The 20,213-nt window shown below is 28.1% G+C and overlaps 1 protein-coding gene across 2 annotated transcripts in view; it reads right to left on the minus strand.

The window, feature by feature from the left end:
• LOC136084558 (uncharacterized) overlaps window positions 1-13,971 on the minus strand; it is a 48,416-nt gene extending 34,445 nt beyond the window's left edge. For both annotated transcript variants that reach the window (XM_065804723.1, XM_065804722.1), the window contains exon 1: window positions 13,777-13,971. In XM_065804723.1, coding sequence (XP_065660795.1) covers window positions 13,777-13,903 — 127 coding nt within the window. In that variant the 5' untranslated portion in view covers window positions 13,904-13,971. The remainder of the gene's footprint in view (window positions 1-13,776) is intronic.
• Between the last annotated feature and the right edge of the window lie 6,242 nt (window positions 13,972-20,213).

The following is a 20,213-nucleotide window of genomic DNA, read 5'->3' on the forward strand; positions in this document are numbered from 1 at the left end:
TAAACATGTTTGTTGACTTATGATCTGCTATAAGAAAAAAAACCATGAGATTTAATGACTTGAAACTTATTGTTTTTAAGCCCAGTGTCCCGGAGTCCTCGACGCCATTATACTTAAGGACTCCAAGTTCAAAAAATGATTGTTCCATTAACCTGAAAGTCTTAATTTTTTTCCTATTAGTAGTCCATAAACTTATTTATATTTTTAGAGCTCCTGGATACCAAAAACTAGAATAAAGTAATCTTTTTTCTTTTATTATTGCAAGAACTTCTTGCAATAATAAAAGGACATTTCTTCTTAAGAGAGAAGTTCTTGTAAAAAAGATGAAATAAATGACTAATAAAACAATTGCTCAAAATGGTGAAAAATATGGAGTAGAATTAGGTTTAACTTAAAAATGAAGAGTAGGAATAAAAGCTTCCAAACTTTTAGTCCAGAAGGAATAAAAGCTTCTGAGATGCGCTTTATGCATACATATTATGGACATAAACATATATGTTTGCTATTAAGATGCCGGCATACAATATCCTTTCATATCTATATAAACTTCAGTATTTATATGGTGTAGTATTTGCCGAAAGAGAAGATGTTGATGGTGATGATGATAATGATAATGATGGTAATGATGATTATGATAATCATGTTGATCATAATGTTTATATATGCATATATATAAAATATAACATGAACTTTGAATTAAAAAAATATACTTTAGGATGTATAAATATTTATGCAGCCCCGGTCAAAAACCCGGCCCCGGTCAAATATCAACCCCGGTCATTTTTTATATACACATAATTAATGACATAAGGAAACATAGGTTTCGATATTCAATAAAGTATTTTTTAAAGACAAGTTTCCACAAACTGCGCACTGGATGACAATCAAACTCAGACTTAACTAGCCATTTAAGTTTTTTCATTCACTTAATGTGATATCTCTTTGAAAACCTGCATTTTTTAAGGGCGCTTCAAAATGGTTGCAAATATGGTTGATTACCTGCACTCCTGATTCTGGGCCTTCAATTATCCAACATATTGAAGTTAACAAATTTTTACTTTTGATTTAAAAAATTTAAAAGAGTATAACAAATTTTTTTAAATTCTCTCAACATTACCAAAGGAAGATACAAACCTATTATTCAAATGTCACGACTTACAAGATTTAACAATTATATCAAGTCTAATAAGTCTCAAGTCTCAAAGTCTAATAACAATTATTTCATGTTTAATAACTTGGATAAATATTTAAGTTAATAAACCAAAAATATAATTTTTTTTATGCAAATGGTAAATTTTTAATATTGCTTTTAAATGAAAAGGAAACAATTGACAATGAAACAAAAAAAAAAATTCTTATTTTTTAACCCTGACACTGTTGGCTGCTCCTTCTTTGTTTTTGTTGCAGCCTTCGTTTTCTAATTGAATTGCATATTGGTGAGTCGCTCCCGATACATTTCTACAAATACTATCTTTTTTAACATAACTCGTGCCATTTATAAACTATATGTGCGCTTATGGCACCAATGGTTTTGGATAAAATTTTATTTTGATGAAGATCACTTAAGTTAAACATGATTTTAATAACATAAGTATTTTTCTGTGATAGTTTCAATTCGAAAAGCATCAGCTAAGTCCCAGGACTTAAAAATTTTCAAAGTAACTTTTTTGTCCTTCAAAATTCAATCCATATTCAAACTTTAAACAATTTGGAGAAAATAGAAATATACTAGGTTTTTATATACTAGTTTGCCTTATTTTATATAGAAAAATACATAGTCATTAGTAAAGAACAAAGACTGTCGTTAAACTAAAACATGCCTTATTATTAATTTAACGGAGTCTGCAACATGTACATGCATAATGAAACCTCCTTCATAAAAATATATTTAAAGTAATATTAGTGTCATCAGCGGATGTTATAGTCTACTCGTGATTTCTTTAACTTTATAATATAACTTGATTTATGAAAAAAAAAGTTTATTGAATCGTAGCAGTTTAACAAATTGTCTTGATTCAAAAACTTCGAGTGACAGGCAATTTTTTTTCTTCTTGTGTACCGGTCCTTCTCCTCCTGTATCTTAAAGTTAAAGGTATCCATATACCTTTAACTAATAAGAAAAGCAAAAAGTAATAATTAATGAAGAATTAATTTTAAGTACAATAAAAATAAATTATTCATATACTGGAATTATTCATATACTGAAAAAATGTATTTTGTTATCAGAGATTACAGAATATAAATGTTTTCTGTAATATAGATTTACATAGAGTTTTTTACTGTATTTTTATTAAAACCATCTGCAAAAAATTTTTAATTAAGGATTGGCAAACTTTTTTCATGTAGCTAAATATTTAGACAAAAAGGTTAGCGTAAAATTATGTTGAATGTCGTTTTAAAAAGATAAGAAATATGATTGCAATAAAAAGTTACAACAATTAATTTTAACGTAACTTCTTTCAAACTTTTGTAACAAATATTTTTACATATTGTCATTCAAAAATTAATGTGGTTTTTTTAAAAATTAGTTACTTGTAATATCTTACCGCTAATTTAAAAGTTAAAAAATGATAAAAAGTAGCTTAACCAAAATCTCCCTGGGCGTACGTAAAAATTGCTTAAGGCGTACATAAGTCACTCTAAGCATAACGCTTTAAAACAAGGCCTGTTATAGGCATTGTGCAAACTCCAAACTTTTGTATCTTCATGCTTATGTCAAATGAGAATGTTTTGCTAAGAATTGTGGTGATTGGAGCTTGGGAGCAAAAAAACCCTTACTTTTGGGACCACCCAGCCCTTAATGTGGGAGTGATAAGTTTATAAAATGTTTTCTTCACTATTTAATTAAAAGGCATTGTGCAAACTCCAAACTAAAAGTTTGGAATTTGCACAATGCCAGTAAGTGTCAAAACTTAAATATCTAAAAATCCAGTGTATACCGCTGATATAAATTATATATATATATATATATATATATATATATATATATATATATATATATATATATATATATATATATATATAACAAGTGTCATTTATTGCAGCATGAAAAAATTCTTTAGAGGAGCGTTGTTTTTACAGCTTATAAAATTTTTTAAATATTTTCTTATTATCTAAATAGAGTGCAGGTATTTTATTTATTATTATATTATAAGTATTACAATTAAAAATTCTACAATAAAAGTGAATAATATATTAAAGTAATTAGTATATAAAATATATTATTCATTCATATTCTTGTAATATTAATGTAGCAAACATATGCTTGCAGGGTGCGATGAATCAACGAATGTGCAAACTTTTGTTAAAAAAAAGACAGAAAAACGAACATCACGTTTCTACTTTTTTGCACATGCAAATGTTGCTTAAAATATTTAATAATGAACACATTACTTAGCATTTTTTTTTTCTAAATAATTACGCAATTGATAGTTTTTTATATATTATAAAAAAACAATTATAATAAAAAATAATTATTTACTAAAATTTAAAACACATTTTAAAGACTTTAAAAGAAACCATGCTAAAACATGATTACTTCCTTCAATAGCGTTACTTTTTAGTAAAATAACTGAGTACGCTATCAAAGAAAATAATTATGTTTTAGCATGGTTTTAGCATGCGTTAACAAAAAAGCATGCAAAATTTTACTTAAAATGAATGCATTTGCAATTAATTTAAAAGAAACCATGCTTAAACTTTACGATTGCTTTTTTCTATAGTTTTTTTTTCTAATTTTCTTTTATCTTAAAGTTATGTTTATTTGCATATTATAAACACTTTTAAAAGTCTTCAAAAGAATTTTCAAGCTTTGCTAAAATCTATATTATCTAAAAATAATAATATAGAATTATGTTAATTATAGTTTTTATTTTTGATTGTGCATTTAAGAATGCCAATAACATGATATTTTTTATTAACTTATTATTAAATACTCAATATGATTTTATTTTTAAAAAATTAAAAAAAGAAATGACAAAATAACTTTTATTTTATTTTTAGCTTCTTTTATTTTAATTTCTTTAAGTTTATACGTTTTTTAGTGGTAAATAAATTTAGCAAACTAAATTGAAAATAATTCATTATTTAGTGTCAATAAATAACAATTTACAATTGTTTGGTCATTGCATATTAATTATCATTAATTTGCACGCACTTTGCAAACGCGTAAAAAATTGTTTTAAAGCAATAAAAACTAATTAAATTCAATAAGCATCTTTGATATATCTAACTAAAAATTATTTAAAAATAAAAATTCCTTATAAGACATATATATCTTAAAATAGATGTTTGTTATTAAATAAAGATATGAACGTCAGCATTCATTGAAAAAAAAAAAGATTTGATGCGCCTTGGGCTTGTAACAATACACCAATTCAAGCCGCGTTACGGAGAATTTAAAAAAAAACTGGATCGAGTTTATGAGGGAAATAAATCAAGTCAGCTTTTAATTCTTGAGTAAACGAAGTATAAACAAACAACATAAACTAAGCCAATAATCTTTTAAACAAATATAAAACATATATAGATCAAAATGGATTATGATATAGTATGTAGTATGAAAGTTGAAGAATTGAAGTCTTATTTACGTCTTCGTGGCTTGAAGATCTCTGGAAAGAAAGAAATTCTTGCAGCTCGAGTATATTGTGCAATGGAAAATAATGTTATGCCTATTAAAACAGCTGAAGAGGTGGAACATGATATAAATACTGAATACAAAAAAAAACTTTTTATTAACGGTGTTGAATTACCTGATCCTTTTAAGCTCAGTAATGGCTGGTTATCAGAAGACGAAGGCCTAACTTGTTGGCCAATATTATTATATCCTGATATACACAATTATTTATTATTTAACTCTGCTGAAATAGCCAGTAAAGACTTAAGTAACTACAAAACGTGTAAAGCCTATAGTTACTTTAAATGTGGCTGGCTTGAACCTTTATTTTACCATCAAGTTGGAATAGAAAGTGAATACTGTTATTTAAAAGGGAACTGTAGGAAATCTGAAAAAATTAATGATCCCTTTCACAAGCTATGGATTATTTTTGATAAAAAAACTGCTAAAATAGTGTCTGCACATTGTACTTGTCTAGCTGGTTTATCGCAGACATGTAATCATGTTGCTGCAACCCTCTTTCGAATTGAGGCTGCTGTTAGAAATGGTTTGACGAATGTAGCTTGTACTAGTTCAAAATCAGAGTGGCTTCCCAACCGCAGCATAGTAGCACCATCAAAAATATGTGACTTAAAATTTGATCGTGATGAATTTGGTAGGCGTGGAAGAAAAAAGCGTTCCCTAGTATCAAATGAAAAGCGTAATTACAACCCATTAGTTAACTGTGGCCTAAAAAATTTAAATTTAACAGACATAGCAAAAGCAATTGAAACCGTTGCTCCTCATAGTATCATAACTTCTGTTGTACCTAAACCTGACATTTATTATATGGAAGAATTAATTGTGTCTTCAAATGTTATCAAACCTACAATTTTGACCATGGATGATATTATTGTTATGTCAGACAATAAATTTTCCTTCAGTGAAAACATGAAAACAAATATGACTCAAATAATTGTTACTGATATAGAGCATATGACTGTAGGTCAAAGCACAAATGAGCTTTGGTTTAATTTTCGAAAGCCAGTTATAACTGCTTCAAAAGCTCATGATGTTCTAAAAAAAATTGAAAAAATTAACATGGGCATTAAAGTTGATATGTGGTCATTACACCAAAGTATTTCAGGACTAACATTTGTGAACCCAGATATACCTGCATTAAAGTATGGGAGAGCAATGGAAATTGAAGCAGCAAAGCAGTTTTTTGAAGTGATGAAATCTCTTCATCAAAATTTAACTGTAAATGAATGCGGATTATTTTTAGATGTTGAAATGCCCTATATAGGTGGAAGCCCTGATAGAGTAATCAGATGCTCGTGTTGCCCACCAGCTTGTTTAGAAATAAAATGCCCATTTTCAATTAACCATACAACACCACAAGATCCAAATATATCTCTTCCTTATGTTAAAAAAAATTTAAATAACAAGTTTGTCATTAATAAAAAACATAGATATTATACTCAATGTCAGGTTCAAATGGGAACTGCTAAGATGAACAATTGTTATTTTATGGTATGGACAGCTCATGGGTTTATAATTGATAAAGTTGCATTTGATGAAGCTAGTTGGTTGAGTATGAAAGTTGATTTTTTTAAATACTACAACGATCATTACTTAAAAACTGTCTTTGTAGATTTTTCTATTAACTGATTGGAACAAAATTGTAAAATCTTTTTTTTTAATTATAAAATCCTTCTTATATTTAAATTGGTATTTTTATTGAGTTTAGAAAAAGAAACAATAACTTATTGTCTTATTATAAGATCCAAATAATGGTGTACAAATATTTAGGTAAAGAAAATACTGAAAATCAAAATGGTTATTCAAGCTATTTATAATAGTAAAAAGCAGTAGTAGTGTGAAACATATATTCATTAAAAGTGCACGGTGATGTCCGGCATCCCTTACAAGTAATTTAAAAAATTTGCAATTTTAATACTCTCGCGTGCTTACTAATGAGTCCTTAATACAAGGGGAGGGAATTAAAGTGTGGGTGGGAATTTTAGTCCAGATCTAACAAACTGGAGGGTTTTATTAAAAAGTGGATGGGAAAATTTAACAAAAATCTCAATCAAGACTCAAGAGTAATTGTAGAGGGGCTTTTAATAATTTTCAGAAAATTTTCCTACCCACAAATCTTATTAATTTTTACTTGCTGAAATGTCAAAAATGTTGAAATGTCAAAAATAAGAAAAATATTCAGTGTAAACCGGCCTTAAAAAATGGAAAATATAATATCATTCACAGATAAAAAATAAAACTTTCAGTGTAATCAGATTTAAAAAATCTATAAAAAAATCATGTGTGTTGTGTAAAACAAAAAAATTGCCATCTGACCTTTAATTAAGATCCCCCTGTTTATTAGATCTGGACTAAAATTTCCCCACCTTGTATTAAGCACGCGTGACTAATACTAAATTAAAAATTATGTTTTAAACTTTTAAGCTTGAATTATTTTTTTATTAAAGCAGGCTTTAAATTGCATAAAGCTGCACACGATAAAATAATATCATCCATATGATGAAGCATAGAAATGGGTAATACATTTTTTAAGATTCGAAAAGTTTTTATTCGGTTTATGGCCCTTTCAATGTGAATTCTTAAGTTCGCAACATCAGTAGTCTTCTTGCATTCAGTTGCAGTCATTTGACTCTTTACTCTTGCACCTGGTGGAACTGATAAACTGCAATAACGGAATAATAGTTCTTCTCTTATTTGAAATCCTCTGTCTGCCATCACCTCGTCGCCTCTTTCCAACAGATTGTAAAAACCACTGTCACTTGTAATAAATTTATCTGATGCTCTTCCACCGTAACATTTAGATAGAAACGTTATGTACCCATTTGGTGCTATACCAATTAATACCTTGACAGTGTTGTGGTGCTTGTAATCAGACCAAGTCACTGCTTGGTTGTAAAGGGACTTTGGACGTTCAATAAATATTTCAAAACAATCAAGAATCACTCTACACTTATGATGCTTTGCTTTCACAAAGGACTCTGGTAAGTTTTTTTTTATGACTTCACTTGGGAGCCAAACAATAATAGGATTTCCGAGAATATAAGCAATAATTCTAATAAAAGTGGTAAATATATTAGAACATAAAGCTTTTGAAATGTCAAAACGATCAGCAATATCTTCATTTAATAAACCTAAGCGCAACCTCATAAGTGTCATTAAAAATTCTTCTTTGTGTGATAACAGTTTACATTTAGATATAGATTTTAGTTGTTTAACTTTGCTACGTGAATGTTTTGGGCCTCTCCAATAACGAATGGAGGGTAAAAATGGTTTTAACAAACCAAAAATAACATTAAAAATAGCAATCGAAGATATACCAGTATAAAAGTTCATTCTTTTATCATTGTTAACTAATCTCCAAGAGAATTTTTGTTTAAGCTTGACTGTTTGTTTTATTTTTGACTTTTTTAATTGATTAGTAAGGCTATTTACCTTACTAACATAAGAGGTGATAAGTGAAGATTTGTATTCACATGAAGTACAATAGTTAAGTTGTGGTAAGCTCAATGAATACGTATGGTCTGATAATATAGGTGATAAAACATCAGCATTAAAACTAAGACTTGAAAACTCTGTGACAATACTTTTTTCAGTCAACAAAGGTTCTACAGGTTGCATTTTACTAGAACATGGTAAAGAAGTGATTGGGTGCTTCATTAAAGTTCTTCTAGGTTTTTTTTGTTCAGGTTGATAAAAACCCATATTTATTGTTGGATTAGGGTTCATAACAGTTGGAATTTTATCAACAAAATGATCAGAGCATACTCTATCTGCAGTTCCTGGTTTCCATGCACTTCCTTTTTTATTTCCTTCTCGTCTAAGCTGACTAATCCATTGTTCTCTTTTTATGCTATTTCTTTTAAAACTAGGGAAACAATACATTCGAAATGGTGCCTCACATCCACACTCGGAGAGTATCTTCCCTTCGTGTTGAAAACACGTTTTATCTTTCAACTTTTCTAGCTTATAGGAACTATTGGTACATCCTATAACAGCACAGTTAACTTTCATCTTATATATTTTATTACTAATTCGCAACTGAGAAAATAAATATTTACCCTTTTAAATTCGTTCCAGGACTTTTTCATGCGCGATATTAATAATGGCAGAAGTTCGCTTGAACTCGTGTATTATAAAACTAAAATTTGTTTTGGGATATTATTGTCATTTCTTACTAAACAAGATTTTATTCACGATCAGAATACCAGCACCGATGAAAGCCTTGAGGAATCCTTACCATCTACCTCTCAAATGGTAAGTTCTGAAACTACGTGTTTAAGACGTCTAAAAAAAGTATATAAACACATTAATACATATTTAGATATCTTGTGACCGCTAGGAAGAGGAACAAAGAACTTTATCACACCTTAAGCATAAAAGATTCTGTCAATATACTTCAGACTGTAGTAGAAGCACTAGCTCTGAGCTGTGATAAACAATAAAATTGTCCATTTAATGCATTCGCACACAAAGTAAAATAGATAGAACGGAATTTAAAAAATTAGATTTTAGGAATAATATGCCGGAAAATGGCGACCATTCACTGGGATAGAAAATTATAACCCGGAAAGGACATAAAAAGTTCTAAAGAAGAAAGCCTGGCAATTCTAACTTCATTTGGAGAAAAGGAACAACTGCTAGCTGTACCCAAACTGGAGAGTTTTTCCAGCCAAGATCAAGCTGAAGCTGTATTAAACGCACTTTATGTCTGGAACCTTGACGACAAAGTACAAATAATGTGCTGTGGCACAATAGCATCTAATACAGGGCCATTAAAAGGAGCTTGTATACTTTTGGAACAAAAACTTGACAGGGAATTATTACTTTTTACTTGCTGCCATCAGATTTACAAACTGGTTTTAAAATGTGTGTTTGAATAAAAAATATCACATCTAAGGTGGCATTGTTTGCTGATAATACTACCATTTAGTCTTGTCTTGATAAGAAACCAGCACTCTCTGATTGCTTAGAGAGGGTAAAAATTAACTCTTATCTTTGATTTTTCTTGGAAACCATATATCAAATCTATTGCAAAATTAGCATCTGCAAAGGTTGCATCTCTTTATCGTGTTTGCCACTTTCTTACTTTGGATTCTATCCTTTATCTCTATAAATCTCTAATCTAGGCTTGGACAGGAACAACATGCGATCACATGCAGTAACCTACCCTACTTATTATTTTTTCTTTATAATTTGACCACAGCGGTTTTGATATTTTAACAATTTAAATGATATTAAAAAAATTGTTAAATAACTTCTAATCGATGACCTTTTCTAAAGTTTTTATTTTATGCAAAGGCCTAAAATGAAAAAAAATTAATTATAGTGATTGTTTAAAATAAACGTATTTTGTGTAAATTAACAAATGTTATATTTAAATTTTGGTAAAATGATAAATTTAAACGTTTGAAACTATTCCTTGAAACTATTCCATGTCTTTCTAAAAATCTTTTTAAAGATAATTTTTTTAAGTTATTTTAAATTATAAATTAAATTAAATCTTCCATTGCAATGAAATGATTTAATTGCTTTATTTTTTGTTTCTATTTTTACAAAATATTGTTTAAATTTTTTTTTTTTAAACTTGACAAACAAATCAGAGCATGAAATACTTAAAAATTAATATTTTAAATAATAATTTTTAATCATTTCATGCTCTTCCAGAAATAGACAGGAATATACCTGAGCAATTCCGGAATGGAAAGGAATATACCTGTCCAAGCCTACAAATCCATCCTTGATTGAAATACTGTTGCCATATCTGGGGCAGATTTTCCAATGATACTCTTTCTCTTTTAAACAAGGAGCAAAAACGCATTGTAAACATATTTGGACCCGCTGTTGCAGGCAACATACAATCATTATCACATCATCATAATATTCCTTCTCTTTCTCTTTTCTATAAATACTATAATGGGAACTGCTTTGAAGAGCTAGCGTCTCTTGTGCTATCTACTAAAATTCATTCTTGTGTTACTCGTTGTTCAGTTAAGTCTCATCTTTTTACTGTGACTGTTCCTAAGTGTTCCAAAAATTCTTATTAGTCTAGTTTTTTTCCTCAAATAACAGTTCTTTGGAACTAACTTCCTTCATCTTGCTTCCCTGATTTGTCTATTAACCGTCATCTTGCTCTATTAACTTTATCTTTTCTCTTCCAGTAACATCTAACTCTAATAGTGGTTACTTGCAGCCTTGGAAGTTGGAAGTGATGTTGAAAAAAAAAGAGTTTGGATTCAGGAAAGGTTACTCAACAGAAACAGCTATTCTATTTAGAGATCTTCAATCAACAGTAATAAATTTGTAATAACCAAAGTGAGAGGTTCTTAAATGGTTTTAAAACTATCTGAAAGGTAGAATGCAAATAGTCAAGATGGAAGAAAATATCAGACAAAAACTACTGTGTGATGTTAGAGTTCCACAGGAAACTTGGACCCCTACTCTTCATAATATATATGGACAATATTGACAGTATAGCAGAATTTGTAGACATTAATCTATTTGTAGATGATACCCTAGCTTGCATTGAAGGAGAAAACTTTGAAGAAACACTGAATAAGCTTAACAAAAACTTAGAGAAGGTCACTGAGTGGTTAAGTCAAAATGGTCTTGAATTAAATGGTAATAAATCAATAACGATGCTTATTAAACAATCTAAGCAAACAAAAATACAATTAACACAAGCTTTCCCCAAATCATATATTGTATTTGGTGGAACCGTACTTAAATTCTGTGAAAATATCAAATATTTAAGAGTGGTATTAGATGATCTATTAAACTTTAAAGAATATTTTATTATATAGCAAAAAGAATATCTAAAAACAGGTTGTCTGTGTAGAATACCTAGACAGATATTCTAAATTGACTAAAATACTAGTTTTCAACACAATAATTGCACCACACTATTAGAACAGTTCCTCTCTCTTATTAGGAACAAATGAAAAGAAGCTTCAAATCCTACAGTTGCTGCAAAACAGAGCAATAAATCCTCAAACGAAATTAGTTTCTACATAGTGTTGATATGCTTAATGAATTGAGTCTGTTACCAATCAAACAAATTATTACAGCAAAAGTTATATATTTTATCAAGTTAGAAAATGTCTGTACTAAAACATGTGGGTTAAAAATAAGTATATGCAAAGTCATTACATCAGAAATCCTTTGGACTATCATATTTTTTTTTTTTTTTTTTTTTGTTATTTCACCTCCCCAAGGCCCAGAAGGCCACTAGAGATGAGGAGGCTACTTAATTGTGGTTATAACCCTATCTCAACTCTATAACTCCGAAACACAAACCTCAACGAACAAGGCCGCTGCGCGGAGAAACAAGTTGAGCGCGGTACTACCAGGGACGTGGTGGGGATCGAACTCGGAACCTCTCGCTTATGAAGCGAGCGCACTACCACTACACCACTACCGCATCATATGCTTCAATACAACAAATAGGTGGAATTAAATATTCTGCAAAGGTATTAAACTGCGTGATAGTTTGCCACCTATGATGAAAAATTTTGAGAAGAGGAAATTCAGAATAAAAGTTGTAAAATATGTTAGAAAAAGTAAACTACTTTAGTATCCATTTATCAATATAAACAATTAAACAAAAAACATAAGTGATATTCAATATAAGTAATATAATAATACAATATATTTACCAATCCTAAATAGCATACAATTACCAACCATATTACATATAAACAGGGTGTTCAAATTTGAATTACATTATATATACAGGGTGTTCAAATTTGAAACAACTTTTTTAAATCTGCACTATTTGTATTTTTGGTACTAAAATAGGTTCTGTTTATTGACAGTCAAACATAACATTGTCAAGCATAAACATTGCGGTTAGTAAATATGGAAATATATATGATTGAACAACACATCTTGATTGTTAAAAAATGTTTTAAGTTTAGTGGAAGTTATGCAGAAGTTCAAAGAAAATTCAAAAAAAGATGATTTTCTTAACAAAGCAATATTTAAAGATGAAGCTCATTTTGAAATTGGCGGGTATGTAAATAAACAAAATTGTCGAATCTGGTGTGAAGAAAATCCATGAGTAATATTGGATAAAAAAACTGCATCAACAAAAAGTAACTGTTTGGTGTGGTTTTTAGTCTGATGGATTGATTGGTACATATGTCTTTGAAAATAAAACTGTTATTGTGAATGATATAAAATTTTACTAAAAGATTGGAGACCTGTAGAGCTGCAAGAAGTGGTTACTCATCTGACATTCTTTTTCATTATTAACTGCTTTGTGTCTACTTTATAATATTTAATAAAAATATCTTCTTATTTCAACAAACTGTTTTTTATTAAAAAATTAAAAAGTTAATTCAAATATGTACACAATATATATATATATATATATATATATATATATATATATATATATATATATATATATATATATATATATATATATATATATATATATATACACAATAATATATATATATATATACAAATATATATATATATAAATATATATATATATATATATATATATACATATATATAAATATATATATATATATATATACATATATATATATATATATATACATATATATAAATATATATATATATATATATACATATATATATATATATATATATATATATATATATATATATATATATATATATATATATATATATATATATATATATATATATATATATATATATATAGATACATACATACATACATACATATATATATATATATATATATATATATATATATATGTATATATATATATATATATATATATATATATATAAACACATACCTACATACATATATATATATATCTATATATATATATATATCTATATATATATATGTATATATATATATATATATATATATATATATATATATAGATACATACATACATACATATATATATATATATATATATATATATATATATATATATATATATATATATATATATATATATATATATATATATATATATATACATATATATACACATGTATATATATATATATATATATATATATATATATATATATATATATATATATATATATATATATATATACATATATATACACATGTATATATACATGTATATATAAGTAAGATATACATAAAAAAAACAAAATACCAATAGTGCTGATGTAAGATTCTTTGAAACTCCCATCTGTAAATCTAAAAGTAATAGAAGTCTTTCCAACATTAGTTTGGCCAAGAACGAGAATCTTGAAAGTTGTTAAATGAGGATTTGAATTCATTATGAAGAGTGAAACTTCATTTGGTAAATAGCACTTTTAATTCAAATAATTTTTGTTAAAGATAAAAATTTATCAAACAAACAACTTTAAAATTCAAAACACATACATACATAATAAACACATAGCAACATAGACATAAAATATAGACATAAAATATATGCATACATTTTATATTTATATATTTACTATGTATTATATAGTATATATATAAATGTAAAATACATACATATATTTTATGTCAGTTGTAGTGGGACGTTAGAGCGTATAGTTTAAAAGCGTAAAAACGTTACAGCGAAAAGTTTAAAAGCGAAAGAACGTTTAAAGCAAAAACATTTAAAGCGACTAAGTCAAGGAAATTAAAAACCGGGAAATCGAGGATCGTGATTAGGGATTGCGGTAGTGAGTAAAGTCGGTATTATATTCTGGTCGGTATTAATAACCAGTCACTGCCGAAGTTATGATATTGAAATTGAAAGAAAGTTTTTTAAATATCAACATTTTCGAAAGTTTGGTATTGAACGGTATCTTTTGAAAGTGTTTGATAGTGTAAACTTAAATTATCGGCACTATCAAAAGAACCAAATACCTCTTTTGGTTAGCCCGCCTACAAGACAAAATATACCATCTTAAAGAATTGTTCATATTTTTTACAACACTCCACCCTATTGACATTTTTCAAAAAAAATTAACATTTTTAAATTGGATTTTATTTCCCGAGAGACAAAATATGTATCAAGGTTTGATCAAAATTGCATTTTTTTATTTATTTAATTTATACTTTATTAATAAAAACAAATATAGTTCAAACTCAAGTCTTGTGAGAAATACAAACAATGAATTTTAAAAAATTCATACAATATTATAAAAACTCTTTTGACTATTTTTTTGTGAAGAATTATAACCAATACTTAAAACAAACAATTAAAAGAACTTGCTATTTACAGTATTTAAACCCATTAACTTTACAAATGCTCCACTTAACCGGCAAAATATCAGAGCCATACATCAATAAACGATTTTGATGAGACAAAAATAAAATGATTTATTGAGCCCCAACTTATTAAAGGATCAGAAAAAGTAATTTCAAATGGTGTTTTTATTTAAACCAGAAAATAATAATGAAAGTACAAATCAAAGTCTTCATCAATGTTCTGCTCGAATTTTTCAACTGACCACTTCTTAATACCAGCTTTTGAAATGTTTTGTTTAATATAAACGAGTTTTTCAATTGTGTCTAATTTTAACAATCTTTTGCTGAGATTTGATAGTAGTTCGGACACTAAATTAGTTGTGATGGATACCATCACAACTAATTTAGTGTCCGTAAAATTTAGTGCTTGGTAAAATTAATAGTTTAATATTTTCTTGAATATCAAACAAGCCAGGAATAATTAAATGAGCTATAGGATACTTTTCTAAAGACACAACATTTGTGAAGTCACTGAACACTTGTACAATTGAAACAATTTTTTGATTTACTTCAAAGTGCTTTTGTGTAGGGATAAGCGATCTTAAAATGTGATAAGTTTTTGAGTTGCTATTTGTAATAGCTTCTTATGCTGGTTTGAGATGTAAAATAGAGATCATGCACATAAACTCACTATTCCATCTCGTCTTGCATGGTGTGATGATTTTTTTAAAGTTGAAGTTGATTCTGCAGGAATCAAAGATTCTTCTCTGACTAGCATTTGACTTGTGTGTTCTTGAAGCAAGCTTTTTGAAAGCCAAGTGGAGAGTATGTGCAGTACAAGTAGTATTTTCATTGATCATTGATGATTTCTTTAATGCTGACAACATGTTGCGGCACCATAAGAGATACACTCCATTTTGCAGTCTGGCTTAAAAGGTATTTTACTGATGATTGTGTCTGTTTTGAGTGCAATGAAATCTCCAGTGTGTCGCTCGGGGAATGCAACACATCCAAGCAAAAAGTACTTAAGCTCATAGTTGGAGTTTATATAGTGCAAAGTTAAAGCAGCATATGCATCCTTGCTTCTACTTGACCATTCATCCTTTGTGAAACCAACAGCATCAACATTTGCTAAATCTTCTTTCATAATAATCAAAATTGCTTCTCTGATATTTTGGTATAAGATGAATAACTTGCTCCTTGAATATGTGGAAGGTGCTTTAAGTTTAACTACAGGGCATTGTGAAACCCATAAGATCTTTGAACCCATGAGAAGCAACATGTGTAAATGGTAAACTTGACACGCACAAATATTTCATGATTTTTAAGTCTGCTATGAGCTGTTGCTTATCATTTGAGGAAAATTTTGTTTTTACTTTGCAATAAAAAGAAATGTCCATTTTCATTTTTTTACCTCCTTCAACAATCTGGGCTTGACTCACATTTTTATCAGCAGCTTCACCAATTTTCTCCACTGCCAATGCTTTAGTTGTAGTTTCAGAAAATCGCTTTTTTCCGTCATTTTCAATACTGTTAAAAATGTTTTCTTGGCATTATCAAAGATGAAACTTAAGACTTGTGGTGCTGCCTAGCTTGGTGCTTATTTTTGATGGGCACTGCTTGTATTGGGCAACATCTTTGCCGTGAAAATCTTTTTAAAAGAATTCCCTCTTGGCATTATCAACTCTTAAGATGTCACTTTTTTCAAAACAATAAAACAATGTTATTCTCACAATTAACTTTTTTAGACAGACCTGTAAATTTTATTTCTAAAAGAAATAACCTCTGCAAAAAAAAAATTAAACCATAAAAATAATTAAAAACTAATTATTTTATGAAATTTACTTAATATGATATTTAAATTGAGTTTTTTTATATCGCTCTTATCATTACTACCGATAGTTCGGTGTTTTTTGATACTTCAATAGTTCGGTACTGATATCGCAATATCCTACTTGGCATAATTTGCGCCATTGCTAAGGTTGAAAGCGTAAATCTTCTTGTTACATGCTTATCCGTCCCAGTGGGCACGCAACGTTTTATGGACGTTTTATGCACGTTTTTTTCAGGTTTATCTATCTATGGTATTTGTGTGACGTTTTATAAACGTGAATAAAACGTTGGTAAAAGCACGTCATATTTGAAGCGTAAAAAAAAAGTTATATTAATTTGTTTGCCTATATTATCTAATTTGTAAGAAGCATACGCTAAATACATATTTAAATATAGCTCTTAAAAGTTAGAAAATATAGGTAGACAAATTAAAATAACAATTTTTTCACGTCATTAAATCACTTTAGAAATGACGTACTATCACCAACGTTTTATTCCCGTTCAAAAAACGTCACACAAATACCACGAACGGATTTTTTTGAAAATACAAAAATATCAGGAGTATTTTAATAAAAAATGGCTGAATATATTACAACTAGAAAAAGATCGAATCCTAATACAAGGTATGCAAATACAAATTTAACAGATTGTTGTACATTAATCTGTTAAATCTATATTTGATTGCAAAGAAATCTATATTTGATGTCTAAATATCTATATTTGATGGTTAGCCCTCAACGCTATAACTCAAACTGAGTTTTGAACTTTTTAATAAAACACAGACCTGGAAAGACTTTTTGTGTCAATGCCTATGCGTTTTTTATTTGAAAAATCATCACCTTGTTTTAACATTATACGTTAAATTATTGCTTAGCTTGAAGTGAAATGAACGAAGAAAGTTGTTCTCAAGGTTTTGAACATCTTCTAGATAAGAATTTATTATTGTTATTATATGTTGTAATGATTTTAAAATAAACCTCAATCCTGTTTTATTTTTTTCAAATAAAGCGGGGATTTTTTTAAATACAAATAAGCATGCGCTCCGTTATTTTGAAAAAATTTTCCAGATCTGCGTTTTATTGAAAAGTTCAAAACTCAGTTTGAGTTATAGCGTTGAGGGCTAACCATATTTGATATCTAAATTTCTAAATAATCTGTATTTAGAAATTTAGATATCAAATATATCTAAAAAAAAAGTTAATTTTATTGCTATAGCTATATATATATATATATATATATATTATATATATATATATATATATATATATATATATATATATATATATATATATATATATATATATAGATTGTATTTAGACATCTTGAAGCAAGATGTCTAAATACAATCTATATATATATATATATATATATATATATATATATATATATATATATATATATATATATATATATATATATATATATATATATATATATATATATATATATATATATATATATATATATATATATATATATAGCTATAGCAATAAAATTAACTTTTTTTTAGCTCAGGTTAGGTAATATATTATTAAAATGTTATCACATAGACCAATCTATTTATTGCTTTAATTTTTTTTTTGGGGTTTAAATTTTTTTTGTTTTAAATAAACCCTATAGCAATTTTTTCAAACACCAGGTTTTGCAGGTTAAGTTTAATTTAATGTTTTGTTGAGTCCATTTAGAATAACTAACTACCAAATAATTTAAACAAAAATTTTCTAAAAGAAAGAATGTGTTTGAAATAACTATAAACTTTTTAGTTTGCTTTCTTCTTGGTGTGCACGTAGAAGTAGGGTTCCTATATCTCCGGATTTGCCCGGAAATCTCCGGATTTTAATGCAAAAAATAAGCCTCCGGGGGATTTCAGAAAAAAACATAAAATCTCCTCTTTTTTGAGATTTTTATATAGTTTTTATAAAAATTTCATTCTTAATACTTAAATTTTGAGTATATATAGAACTGAAAATGTAAAAACTATTAAATGTAAATTTGTTTTTGTCATTCTACCAATTTATTGAAAATGCTCAAACAACACTTGTTCTCTTCTCTTCATTAAACAATATGGGAAAATGCGCGCGCATCCAAACTTGCGAATACGAAAGTTGCGACCGTTAAATTACAATAAGGTTATAAAGTTTAAATCAACAATTTTTTTTAAATCACCAAAAAACCTTTAACAATTAATAACTCAAAAAAATAAGCCTCGACTTCCCAACAACTCTTACCCAGGAGTCTACAAACTGGAGTGTTCGTGTGGAAAGCTCTATGTAGGTGAAACAAAACTCAAGGTTTTAACTCGCATTTGCCAACATCAAAAACATACTTTTGAGGGAAAATGGAAAAATTCGGCCGTAGCGGGGCATTCCAGAAATTGCCATGGTGCCTTTGGCTGGAATAATAACAACACTGTTAAAGTAGAGGAAGACTATTTTAAGAGAAAAGTGAGAGAGTCCTTGGAAATACAGTTTCACCAGTGTTCTCCAGGTGAAGGCGGTTTGAATTAAGACGACGGTGATTACGTCACATCGTCGTTTTGGAAACCTTATTTTTCTTTTTTAAGACGCAAGAACACATTACATTGAAGTTTTATAATTTGTTTGTTTTTTTAACGGTTTTTTATATTACTTGAATAACGAGGGTATATATAACCCCTAGAAATATTGTAATTTACTATAAGAAAGAGGATAAGTTTACATACTATACCAGAAGTTTCAACTTTTTATAAAAGCTTATCTAAGATGTTAACTTTTATAAAGTATATTGGTTTCTACTAAACAAGAAATTATTCCTTGAACTTAAATTTGACGTTTAAAAAGTAAACGAATTGCGACACTATCAATAATGTCGCTCAAAAAAAATGTTTTCTAGTTTAAGAAAGGGAGAAATAATTATGAAACCAAATTCAAAATTTGGCTAGCTGGATCATATATTTTTGTTTCTCAGTAAGATAAACAAATTTCCTTATGTTAATCTTATTTATCAAATGCATCTTACAATAATAATTAAGCAGGGCCGTACCGAGCCAATTTTGCGCTTCGGGCAAGAAAAGATAATTGTGCCCCCTCTTCCCCTCCCTTCCCCCTCCCCCTCCTTAAAAAAAAAAGAAGAAAATTAAACGAAAAAAATGATTAATTGATCACAAAATTTATCACATCAAGTTATAAGTAAAATTTGTCATTAAGGTTGCACAAACTTTAGTTCAATGCCACTTTTCTGGCTTTTCTTGAGGCAAATTCACTAATGACATCATCAAAATCAATGTTGTTTGCCACTTCATTTTCAATTGAAATTATAGCCAAACTAGACAAACGTTCTTGGCCAATTGTTGACCTCATATAGTGTTTTATGAGCTTAAGTTTACTGAAACTTCTCTCACACGTAGCAACTGTGACTGGTATGGTGAGGAAGATGCGAATAGCAATTGTTGTGTTGGGATAAGCATCGGTCAAAGAATATTTATGAATGAGCTGCAAAATGTCGATCGGGCTAGATTTTTCAAAGTTGTCCATCATTGCGGCAGCTTGATATTTAAAGCTTGCCATTTCTGACTGAAAATCGGAAGAA

Source organism: Hydra vulgaris, chromosome 09, assembly GCF_038396675.1.
Source record: "Hydra vulgaris chromosome 09, alternate assembly HydraT2T_AEP".
In the NCBI taxonomy this organism is placed as follows: Eukaryota; Metazoa; Cnidaria; class Hydrozoa; order Anthoathecata; family Hydridae; genus Hydra; species Hydra vulgaris.